We start from the raw sequence: 17,843 nt of genomic DNA, 5'->3' as shown, positions 1-17,843 counted from the left end.
TTTATCAAGATCACATATTATTCATACACATAATATTCAAATGTACAGGCATTTATTACTATTCAATTTTGAAGCCTTACCAGCTTGTCCATAATAAGCAGCTATGTGTAATGGCGTCAATCCCAATTTCTTGCTTGATATCCTCAACGTATTTGTAGATCGCATAACATCTAATACATTAGTATGTCCGTATTGAGCTGCTAAATGTACTGCAGTAAGACCTGTTCTGTTCTCATCAGTGCAAGACGCTCCTGCCCTTACCAATACTCTTACAACATCTGCATGACCTCCTTCAGCAGCTAATTGTAATGGTGTTGAATCATTCAACTTGTTCCTAGCAGATATGACACCAGTTCTATCAAACTTCATGAGTTCTTCAATCACTTTCACTGAACCCTGAATGGCCGCTATATGAGCACAAGTGTTCCCATCTTTAGTTGTGGCCATTACTAAATTCGGATGTTGTTGTAAAAAAAGTTGTACCACTTCGTTGTAATTATTTTGAGCGGCTGCGTGAATGGGTTTCTGTCCTAATTCGTCGGTCGCATCAATGTTAGCTCCAAGTTCTAGTAAAAGTTTACACACTTCAATTTGACCGCTTGCCGATGCTAAATGTAGAGGAGTTTGCTTTTTTAATGTCAGGACGTCGATCATGGCATTGTGATCTCGTATTAAGAATTTGACTAGATGTGCGTAGCCATTCATAGCGGCTAAGTGGAGCGCTGTTCTACCGTTTCTCGCTTTAGAGTTTATGAAGGCTTTGTTAGTTAGGAGAGCATCACAAACTTGTAGAAATCCATGTTCGGCAGCCAGATGAAGGGCTGATCTGCCTTCAGTATCAAATACATCTACTCTCGCATGGTTTGTTAGTAGTGTATTGACAAGTTCCATATGTCCTCTATGACAGGCTATTAGTAAAGGGGTCCAGCCTATTGAGTTCTGTTTGTTCAGTGCTCTGCTAACATCAGCTGGAGATATGTGTGCGATCATCTCTGTCATGACGTCATTGTTGCCAGCGATCGCACAAAAGTGGAATGCAGTTTCATAATTATGTTTCGTTATTAATGTAACATCTGCGCCATTTTCTATTAGACATTTGACGACTTGTCGGTCAGCTGTTGGTATTTTGACTTCTTCTTTAGTAATTTTGCAAGCAAAGTGCAGTGCACTGGCGCCATCTTCGTCTACTGAATCTATGTATGTTGTAGCTACAGCTTCCCCTTTATGATCTTTAACGAATTCTATCAAATGTCGCACTACATCTGGTTTGCAGCTTCGGCACGCCATATGTAAAGGGGTTTCTCCACTCTACAAAACGAAAGGTTATTAGTGAGATTACAATATGTGTGTAAAAACCTTCTGATCTAATATTTTAATATCTGTTACTTTCAGGTGCACCTGACAAAATATTATTGTCACTTTGATGAACATGCCATTGAAATATTTTGAGACATTAAAATTACAAATTTGGTTTTTCAGTAAGCTTGAATTAATTTTCCGAGATCATCATACCTTGGTCTTCCTCAATGGATCCCCTCCATCTTCGAGAAGTAGTACCAGGGTAGCGAGGTTGCCATACTTGGCAGCCACGTGGACTGGAGTCTGTCCGTCTTCTGTCGCTTTGTTTGGTCCAGCTCCGGATTTAAGCAGCATCAGCGCGCATTTGTCACCTGGAATTTGTTGAATATCCTGTTTGCTTATGTCCTATCAATGAAACATCTAATAGTTAATGCATTGTCACTGTCATTTAAATTATTTTATTTAAATCTAATTAGTCATGGTGACTCATTAACATCTCCCGAGCCTTTTCCCATCTATGTTGGGGTCGGCTTCCAGTCTCACCGGTCTAATCAGTCTTAGTGACTCTACTTTGAAAAATACATACTTGATATTGTTTAAAATCTATGCCTCTCAACTGTTTCAAAGTTGGGTAAAAGGTTTTTCTTTCCGAGGCTCGAGTAGCGTGATTGATAACTTACCATCAGGTATCCTAGCAGCTATATGCAAGGCAGTCTCCCTCTGCTTGCCGCCCCTCACGTGGACATCAGCGCCGTACCCCAGCAGAGTCTCCACCACAGCTGGCTTACAAGACTCCACGGCTATGTGTAACGCTGTGTAATTGTCCTGGACAGACCATCGAGAGGATTTGAAACAAGTGTAAGTAGAAACCATTCAAAAACCAGATCATTAATAGATGTTTTGAGGGTAATTAAAAATTTGAGGGAATATGTAACTACTTTTAAACCAAGTAATGTATCTGATATGTAAAACCTTACTACGGATATGATCCAAATGCAAAAATGCCTAAATATACACCGTGACTTTTTAGTCGTCTTACAACGGCAGCCCACTTCATGTATCCAATGACTAGTAAACGTTCATATATAAAAAAAAAATATTTATGAGATTTGAATAATTAAAAAAAAAAAACATTATTATGATGCATGACGTAGATTATAAGAACACCCTGTTGTGAGCGCTGCCCGAATCTTGTATCAATGGAGCGCGGCGCGTTGGGAAGGTAGGTACCTACTTTCTACCGTTTGATACGTAAACATTTTTTTTTCAGTATTTTTCTTTGCACCTATTATCTTAATTAAGTAAGGCTATAAAATTAATAATCGTGTCTAAAGGTTTTTTATGTCGGATAGATTGAGTGGACCACCTTTATAAGACGACTAAAAAGTCACGGTGTATACGCTTCCACAAAAATATTTGCCAGTAGCAATTAGTAATGTTCACCTTTCAGGTCCCAAACTGTTAAAAGACAAAGTATGGTGACGATAACAAGTGACGGGCTGGGTAATGTCGAAAGACTTACCGCGGCCCTGGTACATAAAGAACTACAGAAAGAACATCGTGGATTTTAGTCAGTAAGTGACACTCTTTACCCATATTGGGTCATTCGTCATTTGATGATTTTCCACAAAAATAAAAAGGTAAATGACATACGTTAGTTGTGACGTCAACGCTCTCTCCTTTCTGCAGCAGCGTGTTGATGATCCCGACGTGACCGTACCGAGCTGCCGTGTGGATACTGCGAGCTCCATCCTGGAAACAGGATAATATTTAGTAATTAATATAGTTACTGTGGGTGCGTCCTGTGTAGGCGAATCAAAGCGTACGCAAATGCTAAGCGATCTGACATGAATTTAAGGATATACTGTACATCATGTAGACCACTCCAAAAGACATTTATGGCCTTACTACAAAAACTTTAACAACTGTTTTACACTTGTCTAAAAAAAATGTGTCTCCAAAATGAACCTTATGTCAACGTCATAATTTGTCATTTTTTTAGACAAGTCTTAAACTGACGTTAAAAAGTTTTTGTGGTAAGACGGAGACTGTTTGTTGTTTTCGCGTCGCGCCGCTTTGTGTTTACCTGAAATAGCATATACTTAGGACGCAACATTTACTGATTGTATGTAAAAATATTAATTTAATTAACTAAGCCTATACTAAATTGTTGGATATAGGAATTTTTAATCAATTAACGACTGCCCAAGGACCGAAACGAACTGGCATAATAAAGAAGAATAAACTTTTATAGGAATCTTCATTGCTTTTTCAATAGGTCTCTATAAAAATAGTGACTTTTAATGGTAAAGAAATTCAAAGCTCAAGATATTTATTGAGTTAGGTAATGGAATATAAAAATTAACAGTTGTAAAACAATAACACTTATGAATCATAATGTTATATTGCATAAATCCAGTTTTATAATCCCAGTCATACACCTAAATAAAAGATTTTATAATGTTCTCAAAATAGAAGTGGTTTCGTATTGCACATCAAATAAAGTTCCGACGGAAAATATATTTCATTTTTATTATTATAACAAGACAAGTAATGTAAAAGACTTTAAATAATCACGAATTCAAAGCTTGGATTTATTCACGATTTGAGTGACATAAACAAATGATGTGACCACGAACAACAAAACGCCATACTTTTATTTAAAATGCAAATTAAACATGTATAAATAAATGTGTTCATATTTTATGCGTTACATTGCTGGGTATACTAGGTCACTTGAAGTCTTGTGTCCGGCAAGCAATGTATGTCGACCTTTACGCAGTGAGGGAAATCCGGGCTTGTCACATGTATGTAACTAAGTAGATAAAGGTAGGAAATAAACATACATTAATTCTAACAAGGTTGATTGTCGTCTTTAGAATGCTAGCCGTAAAACAATACTGACATAGGTTATGGATGAATAGAAGGTTAACAGGGCGTTTTTAAATGTTTCGTTTGCGTTTTTTTTAAGGCTACTTAAAGCAGTGCTCTTTACCTATTGTTTGAACAGTTTTAATCAAGGTTATGGCATACTTTTGAATTGGACAAATAGGACTGTTTTGAGTAGTTTGCTTTTCTTTCAAAACCTTTAAGACTGAAAGTTTTTTTTTATGTTTTTTTTATAAATGCTGAACAATTATAAATTCATATGATTTCAAAGTGTCTTTTCAAATTATTTAGGCCTAAAATAATCCAATTTACAAACGCCTTAAAGCTTTAAAATGAGGCTTAGCCAGGCACAATGAAATATAGTTTTAATTACGAATGCACTGCGATGAAACACGCAACGTCTTAGCTATGTCGTGCGCCGCGGTGCCGCCCGTACAATGGAGACAGTGTCACGGAAATCACATCAAATTATTTCGTTTACTTTGATAATTAGCCTGTGGTCATTAATTTTAGATATCGTTCATCTATTTTTTAATATATTTAGGGGAAGATAAAGGATGATTAAAAGTAAAGCATATATGTCTAAGTTGTTCTGCTTCCTAGAAATTAGGTATAGATTGTTAATAGTTTCTCAGTTGATCTTTGAAGTTAAACCCGCTATATATATGCATTTCTTGCCATACCTAGCCGAAGCTCACCCACTAATGCAGTCTAATGTAACAATCGCAAAAGCTATAATATTTATCCTTCATTTTAATACTGCAGTACATAGCTTAGATACGAATAAAATGTTATAGTTAAAAAATCCATGACTTCTATGAGCATTGTTCACGTAGTTGCAATAATATTTTACAAAAGTGGATTTGAACAAAGAAAAAAAGGCCCAAGTATAAAGTGATACTTAAAGAAACTACATTTCCTTTGTTAAATATCTGATCATCATGACGACATGTTTTAATGTGGTTAATGCATTATTAAAAACGTGTTCCTACATGGTGTCTTACGAATTATTTATGTGTTGGGTACGATTAATTAGTCATACCGGAATAGCGCCAAACATATATAAAATGCTTATTTACCAGTCATTGTTATATGCAAAATAATTTTATGTATCACACCTGTAATCATGTTTTACATAAGTATTATTCGCATATATATTGTCATTTATATTTGTAAACGCATTTTAGCACACCTAAAATTGGTTTAAAAATTTGGAACAAGTAGGTACATAGAGTGTGTATCAGAATCCTTGCCCGAATATGGGTTAGCTGGGTTGCGTGTAACGCCTCGTCTGTACTTTTATCGCACTAAACATATGGGTATAGTAACCTGAAGATGATTTTAGAGAAAGTTGGAAAAAGTTTTCTTAGAGCATTTTTACACTAGCGGGTTGTCCAAGCTGATCTTTCTAGGAGTGTAAGTAAACAATTGGTAACTACCAGTTCAAACGATGAAACCTCGCGACAAGTTATTTGTCACTCGGAATGTGAAACAGAAAACCCGCGACGTGAAACCTTCAACCACTAGAGAATATTTCCATGCACATACCTTATTAGGCATATGCAGGTACACCCCTTTCTTGAACAGCATCATGGCACAATCAGCATGGCCGTTGAGGGACGCTATGTGCATGAGAGTGCTGCCATCCTTCGTTCTCTCGAAGATCGAGGCCTTGAACTTGTCAGCTAGAAGCTCGATGATGGCTGCGTGCCCGTTTTCTGCTGCTAAGTGCATTGGAGTCCGGTCTGGAAGGAAAATGGGATATTATAAGGATTGGTTGTTGAATAATTAGAATAAAAGATGGTAGAGGTAATGAGTATTTTTGTAGGTTTGGGCTTGAACTTTTTTTGCAGTCTGGTCTTTGAAGTGTGGGTGGTCTCGGAGGTCAATAGCGTCAGTTTGCAGTATCCATGTGTATTAAAAATTAGGTCATCAGGAGTTTTTCAGAAAAATATAAAGCTATCCTGTGTATACACATATTCACATGAGGTTTTTTTTAGGTCAGGTTTTTTTACGTAGTGAAAAAATTGTCCACGAGTAAACGCTACTGAGTTTGCGTGTCAATAATGAAGGTGTCATAAATACAGAGATATTTTCATAGTTCATATCTGTTTTAGTCTGCTATAACTTGTTAAGTCCAAAATATGAATTCAAACCATCTCACCTTCATTATCAGCAATAGCAGCATTCGCTCGAACTCCATAGAAGTACTTCACCAGCGGCTCATCTCCTTCCGCGGCCGCGATATGGAGGGGTGTCTGTCCGGCTCCGTTGACGGCATCCACGGCGGCGCCATAGTCCACCAGTATCCGCGCCATGTCCACGTCCCGCCGCCTCGCCGCGAGGTGCAATGCTGTGTCCCCCGCGGGGGTCGACGCCTGGGCGGCACACGGGTTGTTAAACTACTGGGATTAGTATCCGGATCACACTGGTTATGGAGGCAAAGCGAGTGATAGTGGCTCAGGCTGGTGAAATGGGCTACGTGATGCGTTTCGTCTTGCAGAGGTATGTTATGCTAGATCTTATTATGGTACATATATAAATTAGTGTAGCATTTAAAATTGTATTAAGGAGCTTTGACGAAACGCTTTTATGATCTTACAAGTATGAATTCAATACTACAATATTTAATTTTAATACTTAAGTAAAATACTGTAGGTAACCGTAAATAAGAATATAAGAAAGGAAAAGGTACGAAATTTTTACAAAGCTTACTCTGATCAAGAATTCAACAGTACCTACTTAGTTAAATTGCAAAAATCTACGAGATAGGGTTGAAAGATTGGTATATCAGATATTGAATAATTCATACGAGTGTCGGGTGCAGTTGCATAACGCTATATAACATGTGGAGGCATAAAACTGGAGGCGCATACCTTGAGCTGTTCGGCGGTCTGCGCGCTGAGCAGCTCGCGCACCATGCTCTGGTTGCCGGCCTCGACTGCCAGCAGCAGCGGGATCTTCCCCCTCTGGAACACCATGTCGCGAATTAGCTTTTTCCATTCTTTCTGTCTGGCGCGCTCCTTGTTCAGCTCAATGAAACTGATCTCGAGTTTCTGCAGGTCCTTCGCCTGCAGGCCAGGCGGCGAGCGCGCGCGGCCGCGGCCGGCGCTGGCGTCCCGGTCCCCCATGCCACCTCCACGCGCTAACTGGCGCCGAGCATCGCGCCCTGCAACTGCACGACTCGCTTCCGAACCGTCACACCACAGACAATAACAGCCGAATTACGTGCATCGCAGTCTTCGCAGCCAACTAGACAATAACGTATAATCGATCGTCTATCGTGCTTCTCACTGAATACCGATGCATTCGAAATTGACACGATTTCCGATTTACTAAGTTTTGTACGTCACGCTCAGACCCAGTGATACGTACTTGATCCTCCATGAGTACTAGGTACTAGCTACACGAGCGCACGTCGGAGGCCATGGCAAAGCTGCCTTCCTCTAGTCGTGACGAAGGACCGACTGAGACTTATTGTATTAAAATTAGTAATTTTGAATTTCAGCGCTGACGTTGTAACTAATATTCAGCGACTGATTTGCATTGTAAATTCGCGCTGTGACGTTTACTCGGCGGCTAAAGCTCGACGGATAATTAGCTAGTTTCTATTCGTACAGGGTGGCTCGTTCCTACTGTCGGAATGTCCTTACACGTCAGCCTTGGGGAGACGCCGCGGTGCGCGACAATCGCGTTTTGCGGGAATTCGCTCATAATTAGTTATTGTCGGATTATTTCAGTCAGTCGCTGCGTGTTACGTTAAATGATGGCACGATAAGTTGGAAAGTTTTATTCGTGGGTACTCATGGAGTTGATTCAGCTCACAGTGTAAACGTAGAGTTTTGTTTACAGGTTGTGTTTTAGGGTGTTTTCGGGGGTAGTTCCTGAATCAGGCGGATGGCGGTGCCAGGCGGCGCGGCTGCACGCGATGGCTGCGACGACGCTGCATCCACGCCCGTTCACCACTCGCGTATACAAATCATAACTCTAATATCAGCGCTATAAAGCTTAAAATTTATTGAACACAATTCGCATGGGTCGTTTAGTTTTACTATTTCCAATTTGCATACATTTATGTATTTGCTAGACATAGGTATCGATACAGGTAGGTATCGGTCGTCGTACTTACAACAGACAGTAAGTAAACGACCTTTTATGCAAAGAAGATGAACATCGCGAATAAACAATGGAGCGTCTTCTTATCAATCAAACAGTTGCATCTCAAACCTTCACGTTACTACACTACGTACCTATGAAGTACCTAGTTAATATCTTAGAAATATCTTTAAAACTACCTAGTTTTAAAGATATTTTTTTCTAAGTCATCCTTACCCCATCAACTCTAAGTCTGATATCCTTCCCAGCTGCCGTGAGCAAGGCTCTCAGTATGCTGGTGGCAGTTCCAGTTTGTCTGCTGGCCACCAGGTGCACAGCTGTTTGCTGCCGGCTCTGCAATCAACACGCTATGTTAAACAACTATTAATATAAAATAAACAAAGCTACGAGTTTGCGAAGCAAAATTCTATGTTTTGCTTGAGTAATATGGGAGTTATACGTAATTGCAGACCTAGTTTTCTTTTATTTTCTTTTTGTTTTGCTCGTGTAGAATTAAAAGCGAAAGCTGCATGTAGGTACATGAATATACATTTCTTTTCTGTTTATATGTCAACAAGAAATCTTTGGTGATTTATATAAAAAAATTTGTAAGTAAATTGTCGGTAATATCTCACCCCTCCGGTGGCAAATGGGTCGACACCTCTCTTGGACAGCAGTAGCTTGACGATGTCCTCTCTCGAGTACATTGCTGATATGTGAAGTACATTGTAGTTGTCCTGGGAAAAGAAAGACATAAAGCTTTGACATACATGTTTTTACACAATATACTGGGTACTACTTATGTTCCCATCGTGAAATTGTTATATTCGTGACAAAATAACGAGGCCCGCGTATGAGTATTATTATTTTTTTCGAGTTGTATGTTGATCTGAAAGCACTGTTTAGCTATTTTGTGAATTCTTTTTTATAATTGTTGTCTTTCTTTTGTTGTTTGCCATAATCGATTAAAAATTAAGTATTTTCTTTCATAGACAATCCAATTCACGTTACGATTTTCTATATTTTTTGTAAAGCCTGCTTAAAATATTACCCTGTTACGACACTAAGATAAGATCTACATTTCCTAAGCAGATTTTTAGTAAGATTCTAAGTACTAACAACAGACCGGTACGAATCTAGATCGAAAACATTAGCCCCGAATAGCTTTTATTGGCAAAAAATGAAATAGAAACGTAGACGCCATAAAATTTGTTTTGAATTTCAGGGTTAGTTTCCCGGCGTCGTATTATAGCGTCCATAAATACTAAGTTAGGGGGAAATAGAGGAATTTTCTTAAAATTGCTTCATTTGCAAAAGTTATAAAAACTTATAGACTATAGCGTAGCAGGTCTACGGCGTAGCGGTGACTACGACAATGCAAACTTCGTAGCTTGCGTAGGTTTGTTGTAGTTGGTACACTATTTTCACCGCAAATTACGAATACGTTAAGATTTATCCTAGCTTATCAAATATTATGTGGATTTGATAAAACGTAAAGTTCCAAACTATACTTATATTGTAAAGCTGACGACTGTACGTCTTGAAAGTGTTAACGTCAGGAACTACTGAAGAATTCTTTGAGTATTATATAGCCTGTGTCGGTAGGTTTTATTTATTTTAAGCTCGGAATAAAATCACCGGTGCAAAATAGTGTACCAATAAAAGTAATAAAAAAATACGCACTACCAAATTAAACTCTTTAGCCTAACATTATGGCTAAGAATGCGACCTTGGGTCCACCAAACGGTCATAATTTCTATCGGTGTCACCAAATTACCTACATAAAATTGTAGGTAATGTTGGTACAATTTCCTTCGTACATACTTTTGCGTGGTAAATATGTCCATACACAACGTATGTTTGTTGATAGATCGCGTGCCGGACGGCTAAGACATTAGCTTACTTCGATATTCATGCAAACTGACCTATGTTTGCTACCTATAGTACTTTAATTACTATGTTGTTCTAAACGATTTTATTTTTTTGCATAGTGTTGTTGTGTATGATGGGGGAAAGAAAAGTATAGATAAGTGTGACCAAAATATGGGTAAAGTACATTGCTTAATTTGGAATAAGCAAAGACACAAGGGCTGATGACAACATGATTTAAAAACCTTGTGAATACTTTAAATTTTTATCTTGTTTTAGTCTTTAAACTTATTTTGTGCCAATAAATGAGGTAGGTCTTTCTTTAAGTTTTATTCAAAAACTAAGCATTAGGAACTATGTAGTTGCAACTGAAGAGAACCACGAACTCGGTAGGTAAAAGAACTTGTAGCATTTCACACATCCATCAATAGAGGGCATTAGTGTACTAAAAAGTTAGAATCTCCTAGAATGGATTGAGTAATTAAGATTTTGACCATTCGCTGAAAAGGGCGAAAGTGATTTTGAATCCAATACATGTCTTATTATGTTTGTTGTGGACCAATCAAATCTAGAAAGAAGTCAGCATCCTGCCGCACGTAGCACGGCTTCTCACACACTTTTATAATCGCAGTTCCTTTTCTATGGAACACGATATTATTGAATTTCGTATTCGTTGTAATGTTAATAGAAGTGACGTCATTCCACGTCATTCATATCACTTTAAAGTCAAAAAGTCAACGGCCACGTGTTCACCAGAGGAAATAGTTGAGTGTGAGCTGCGTACATTTGTATGTAAGCATGTGTAATGTGGGAGTCGCGTGCCGTGGTCACCTCGTGCCATTTGTTGCTTAATGTCACGCTCACGGCCCCTGACTCATGGACCTTAGGAAACTAAACATTCGATAGTATTGAAGAAAAAGTTTTGAAGTGGCGATATTTTTTTCTTGGGAGATGAATCAAGAATGTTTTTGTGATTGTTCAGTTTATTATGTAGACTTCATCATCTTCATCTTCCGAGCCTTTCTCCAACAATGTTGGGGTCGGCTTCCAGTCTAACCGAGTGTATGAGTTCCAGTATTTTACAAGGACTTAAATATAAATATCGCGATACTTTCACACACGGTAGGGCAGCCCCATGGTAAGCTATTTATCAGTTTGGGTGCTAACACAACTAAATTACATATACTTATAACTCCACATGTTACGACACCCAGACCACAGTCAACAAGCATGCTCATCACACAAATGTTGATCGAACCCGGGACCATCAGTTCGGCAGTTTAGCAAGGTACCATTACGCAAACGTGGTTTTCATACGTGTAAGACAGTACAGTAAGTACAGCCTTTTAGAGTGTTTACTTAATTAAATATTTTATTACAAACACGTGCAACGAAATAAAATATGCGCAGTACGTTAAAAATGCATACCAATTATAACGACGACTATTTGAATGACATACATTTGCACCCGAGATTTTGATTTTGATACCTATATTCAAGCTCAGAGACTAAATTGAATTTTTAAATAAGAAATCACGTATGAGAGCTTAAAGATTTTTTAATCTCTTGTATGTCGTTAATTATAGAATAATATAAAATCAATTGTGTGTTGCGTATATCTTCACCACGATATACAGCAGGTACAAAGACAATGTTGCTATAGCTAATTCATCATATAATAGAAGGCAATACTTAAAATATGACGTCACATCCAAGAAATGGGTAATTTACTTTCGTAGAGTGCAATCAAAGCTACAACAACTACTCATTTGGAAGTTTTCAAGAAAAGATATCAATCTTAACCACGCAAAACTAGCTGAAATTGTACTCGGACTGAATTAAAGATAAATAGAAAGAACCCGTTGATCGCTTAAATGTTTGTTTTTGGTACTAAAATTACTGCTTGATTTTTTGAATTGCTGTAGGTACTTATATCAATGAATGTATTTTGGTATCTATAAGTAAAATACAAACCGAAGATACTTATAAGTTTAGCCGTATCTAATCTTACATATACCTCTAATATTATCTGCGTGTATTAAGAGATTTTTCAGGATAGTTTTGTATATTGATATATCCAATATAAAGTTTCTTCCTCCAAAAATACCCTCTTCATTGTTTTTCATTTCTAGTACGAGAAAAATGCTTATGAAATCAGAGCCCATGTATACTCTCGATAACTAACGAACGGTTCCTAAATTACATTGATAAGACCAAAAGTGAGACTGAGATTGAGTTTTTTAAAACATAATTACATTAAGAATCTGAGCTTTTCTAGTATCAAAGCAAAAGTGGAAAACTGGTATAACGCGAATCCTAAATATATGCAAAAATATTGCAATGTAGCCAGAAATAGTGGGTAACCACAGACATTTTCCGTTCATATTCAGTAAATATTAGAGCTTCGAGTCCATAATGCATTTTCTTGTAAGTCGGACCGGGCTTAGTTCTGACCTATTACAGGTTATGAGCATAAATTGCTTGTGGAGTGCTATCAGACGATCTGTGACGGTAGGCATGAAACTTGCGCTATAACTTAGTTATATAAAGTTCGTGGTGTAGTGAGTGCGAGCGTTTATTTCGTATTTTTGTTGGTTGAACTTGGGGATTCATGATAGTGAACGAATTAAGCTGGTGCAGAAAAAACAGTTTTTTCCAGCAGAGTATCGAGAAGTAAAGCTAACTTAGTTATATAATAATGGTAATATAACTGTTCCTAAGTTAGTTACAAAAGTGCTTTGTCCAGAAGTGATTTTTTATTTTAATACTTTTAGTTTTAAGTAATCGGATTACATTTTTTTTTACTGTAGGTAATATTCGATCACACAATCGGGAAACGCAGTCGAGAAAATTACTAAACAAAACATTTACGGTACATTATCGCTGTTTGTATACGTAGGGCCTTACGGTGGCAGGTTGGCACGCCTTATAGGAAATTACCCCTTCGTTCCAGTTTGCTTTCTTTCAAGACGCGAACCTACTTACACGATGTTAATTACTCGTATTTATTGCACAAGTACTCACAGCTTTGTCAAGAATACTTTGCTTTAAATGTTTTTGAGTATTCAATAATACATATAAAATTGTATTGATCAGATTCAGTGAGCTTCAAATATTATATAACAAAATGATAGCTAATTTCGGCTTTCACCCGCGTCCTGCTACTTCCCAACTTTTTGGGGGCTTACTTATGTATTTTTAACGTTCAAAAAAGATTAGCAGCCAATGTTGAATACTTAGGTATTTGACTTTATAACACATAAATTAATACTTACACTTATAAAATAAGTACTTACATTATTCCTAGCGCCAACATCGGATCCGAGTTCAATGAGCCGCTCCACAAAAGATGTGCGGTTGTCCTTCACCGCGTACATCAGCGGTGTCATGCCTGTCGTCTGAAACAAACACAATAATATTATAATTAGTATTGCATTCATATTCAAACTATGTAATGAACTAGAAGATTGATTGAAGAAAAGCAAGATAAGTTTGTTGTTTGATTTGTTATCGAGTTATGAGACTTTTGCTCCCAAAATGAAATAAACTTGAGCTGGATACAGAATTCTGCAATATTATCCTTCTATTGTTATATACTGTTATTCTAATGTAATGTATGGCTTAATTTAAAAATATAGTAGGTAATTAGGGATGTTCCAAAAACTATTTTTCCCTCCAAAGATTTGGAGCCCTGTCTGCATTTTATGTAAGTATAAATTAAAGCAAAAAACGTTAAAATATATAGGTTCCTTTGTAACACAATTTAATTCCAAAAAATGCTTAGCTACAAAACACAATATTAAAAAAATTTGCATTATAAATTAAACACATAACAAAACTAATTTCAGATGCAAGATCTAAGATAGCGTACAAAATAACTGCAATTTGACCACAAGCCAAAACTGCAGCCGACTGCAAATTGTAGTCCGGTAGCAATTAGACCTTTTCAGCTACTAAATTCAACAACTAGAAACAATAAATTTTATTAATACATACATTCTTACAAACAGGTATTATAAATGCAAAAATAACTTTGTCTATAATAACCTATTGTGTTTTCGCTCTAAAGATCTAGTTAGTCTAGTCCAGTGTCTGAGAAAGGGCATAGGCTACTTTTTATCCGACTACGGAAAGTATTTCCTACAGGTAAAACAGCGGGGTAAGCACAACATGAACAGAATCAAATAAATAACCTTGAACTTTTTGAATGGCAAAAAAAAAGTATCAAATTATAGCCAATTGTTATAAAATAGCATACCTTCTTGTAAGACTTTGTTTATCACCTATGTTTATCATGATTCCTTTGAAAACACTTCAGCCAGTAATTGTCCGTTACGGTCTCTTGCAAGTTTCGCTTCGTGCTGATAAATAGAGCCTTTCAGTGTGGTTTATGCCACAAGATTGTTATTTAATGCTGCAGTAAAAAATAATTTACATGGTCATGTAATCTTCTAAATAATTTGCATAATAAAGTGTTAATTTTCACCTAATTACCTACCTGTTTTCTATGCAACATTTTCTTTATTTGGTCACAACAAAGCTAAAGAATAACAATACTTTAAATACTTATGTCAAAAAAGAAAAATAATTAAATTAAAAACGTTTATCAGTTGTTCATAAAAAACTAAATTCGGATCTAAAAAAATACGCGCGTCCTTCGTTTTGTTTAAAGAACTTTAATGTATTCGAATTTTGATTCTACAAAAGAGGTTTTAATGTAGTTGCATTGTAAAGACTTCATGGTCTTCAGGTTTTGAACGACGTTTTGTTTTTAATTTTTGTCTTTATATAGTCTGTTCTTCTAATTAATTTCTTAATTTTCAGTGAAATTAGTTACGCATAAAATGAAGCTGATTGATGATTTTTTAAAGCAAAATAAAGCTTTTTTAGTACCTACTCGCTTTTCGCTTATAGTTTGTAATTTCTCCCACCCGATTGGCAGTGAGAGGGTACTTCTACCCTCCCTAGAATGATTACTGCATTGCGAGCGTGCCTATTCTAATTAGCTTAATGATGTTTTGCGAAATTACTGTTATCGTTATATTTGCACCGTGTATGCATTAATCTGTCACGAAGAACGCTGCTGGCTATTTCTCAGTAGCCGTTGATGGTGTAAGTCCTTATTACGTAAGATTAAGCAAGGTGGTGAAATATGGGGCACCTAATGATTTTTTTTTTCAATGTTCAGCAGGTACAATGAACAATTCTTTCAACCTGTAAACAAATATGTGAAAAAATCAAACATCCAAATTGAATATTTCTTTTGGAAAGTTGCTTCAAATATGCGACACGTAGGTATTGGAACTAAAATCGCTACAGGGGCCCGATTCTCCTAATTTTACTTACGCAACATACGATTCACATTCGACTGCGATCCAATCCCGACTCGATTACGATTGAAGCGTATGTGGCATTCCGCTATTTTTTCTTTGAAATAAACGTTTTTATCCTTTTCTGTCATTCATAATGAATCATTCTGTCTGCAAATGATTTACGATTGCAATATGATTGTAGAGCAAACTACCGTATATACCAAAATCACCAAAATAGCAGACCAATCGCACACCAATCAAATGTCAATCGAATACGATTGGTCTTTTATTAGTAGGAGAATGCCCGATATGGTTAAAACTGCTATTGCGATCATATTGCGATTCGTTTTCTATTCGATTTTGACATTATTAACTTAGGAGAATCGGGGCCCAGGCCTATGCTTTGTTATGGATTTTTTTACAGAAGGCATATTAACGTATTGCATTTTGATTGTATTGTCAACCGTTTGCTCAATCGAAGATGGTCTTTAGATACTTATATTACCTTACCCTTCGGACTAATGGTAATAGTTATTTACTAAGAGCATGATTTTTTCCCTTCAGATTCCTGGGCATGCTTTTGTATAAAGGGTAACTTTTAACTTTTTAACTCCAAGTTACCTTAAAAAGTCTTCCAAGCCTAAACAATTTGCAGTCATGGTAACCAAGTAATTGTTTGGGCGGTTTTCACTTGTTTACCGTTTCGGGCGGCCTCTACTGTCGTTCTTAAGAATTGAATGAAAAAACTCGAGCACTCGTAGATGGCGTTGTAGAGGCAAGTTCTTAAGTTCTTCAATTGTCTTGAACTGGTTCAGTTTTTTTGGTAGATGACTCTTTTACCGCAGTGGTTGAGGAACAAGAATTTTTGATACCAATTTGGATAAGGGGGCAAGAATGATGATGATACGAATCGGATTGGGGTAAAATGTTTTTTTTTGTTTAAATTGATTAAAATATTTTTAATAACAAAGATAAAGAAGAATAAAATACTTTTGTGGTTTCATATGCTGCTACGACATAGGCATAGTTGCTACAATGTTTCTGGCGACTTTAAATGAAAGTTATTTTGCATGTATTATAATCTCATTATATTTATTAGCAACCTAATACCCATTGCACATTACGCGAAGTAATAAGCTTGTCGTTATTTAATACTAAAACAAATGTGCTTGATAAATGTTCGCGAAAATTGAGGTTACACTAAGGCGAAATAGTTTATGTAAATTAGATTAAATTATAGTTATAGTAATTTACTAGAAGTAGGCACAACATAAATTTATTCGCTGTCTGCATCGAGTTTAGCTTGCTTAAACGTAACTTAAGTGGAGACTGCATTGCTTAAGGGTGCGTCTACACGGTGCAAGTAACTTGCGCATGTTGAGGTACATGCGCAGGTTACATGCATTTAAAAAACGCTCGGATCTAGCGACTCGCGCATGTATCAAAGTAAGATACCCACCCGCGTGCTCTTGTCATTTGTCACTTGCGCATGTTAACTCGCTCCAGCTTCATGCATCGTGTAGAAGCACCCTAACTTAAGTATATTTTGCCGGATAATTTATTTTAACAAGTGTAACATGTTCAACGTAATTTAATGACGTATTAGCCTGTTTAAGTTGAAATTATTTTAAAATTTGTTGCATTTTTTACTTTAGTGTAAAAAAGGAATAGTGATTTATATGGATGAACAGTAAATTGATGTTAAATGTAAGAGTGTTGTGTACAAAAAGTAGGTTTCTGTCTCTCATTTCTTTTTAAATGACCTTATTTTTTTACAATGAAAATTTAAATCTTACATGAAAAGATCACATAGACAATATTTGTTTTGGTTAGCTTTTAGTACTTCTATTTATTAAGGTAACTCCATACTCTATTATACCATTAATAAAAGCATGGAGCTAACTTTTCCTTAAAGGAAGACCTTCGTATGCCCCTGCCGGGACTGCTGGATTGTGCGAAAGAGTTACCGCAACCCTGATACATAAAGGGCTTCAGAAGGAATATGATGGGGTTTAGTCAGTAAGAGTCTGACACTCCCTCGCGCTGCTTACCGACAGGAAGGGGTCATTTGCTGTTTTCCCATAAAAAAGACCTTGGTATGCAATTTGAGATAATCAAATCATGCAAACCACAGCTTAATAACACAGGGTGTGTCTATATTAACGAGTTATTCCTACCCATGAATAATTTCTCAGTATTCGGCACTCCTTAACTTTTGCATACACCATGTATAACAGGCGTGAACTAGTAATAGCATATGTAATTAAGGTTAGATTGTGTAGACCATTTTGTGTTTTTATATTAATACTAGCTTCCGCCCGCGGTTTCACCTGCATCCCGAGATATATAACTAGTAACTACCTCAAGCCTGAACTCCAG

The 17,843-nt window shown here is 36.8% G+C and overlaps 1 protein-coding gene across 1 annotated transcript in view; it reads right to left on the bottom strand.

Moving 5' to 3' along the window:
• Window positions 1–17,843, bottom strand: part of LOC124629697 (serine/threonine-protein phosphatase 6 regulatory ankyrin repeat subunit A) — a 38,312-nt gene that overhangs the window by 7,644 nt on the left and 12,825 nt on the right. Inside the window, exons 2-11 of the mRNA XM_047163210.1 lie at window positions 13,449–13,550; window positions 8,919–9,020; window positions 8,521–8,637; window positions 7,065–7,157; window positions 6,353–6,566; window positions 5,737–5,933; window positions 2,953–3,051; window positions 1,980–2,124; window positions 1,513–1,670; window positions 81–1,308 (exon numbers count right to left, since the gene is read on the bottom strand). Coding sequence (XP_047019166.1) covers window positions 81–1,308; window positions 1,513–1,670; window positions 1,980–2,124; window positions 2,953–3,051; window positions 5,737–5,933; window positions 6,353–6,566; window positions 7,065–7,157; window positions 8,521–8,637; window positions 8,919–9,020; window positions 13,449–13,550 — 2,455 coding nt within the window. The remainder of the gene's footprint in view (window positions 1–80; window positions 1,309–1,512; window positions 1,671–1,979; window positions 2,125–2,952; window positions 3,052–5,736; window positions 5,934–6,352; window positions 6,567–7,064; window positions 7,158–8,520; window positions 8,638–8,918; window positions 9,021–13,448; window positions 13,551–17,843) is intronic.

Source organism: Helicoverpa zea, chromosome 4, assembly GCF_022581195.2.
Source record: "Helicoverpa zea isolate HzStark_Cry1AcR chromosome 4, ilHelZeax1.1, whole genome shotgun sequence".
NCBI lineage: Eukaryota > Metazoa > Arthropoda > Insecta > Lepidoptera > Noctuidae > Helicoverpa > Helicoverpa zea.
Note: the sequence above shows the minus strand (reverse complement) of the source record. Positions and strands in the feature narration are given on the sequence as shown.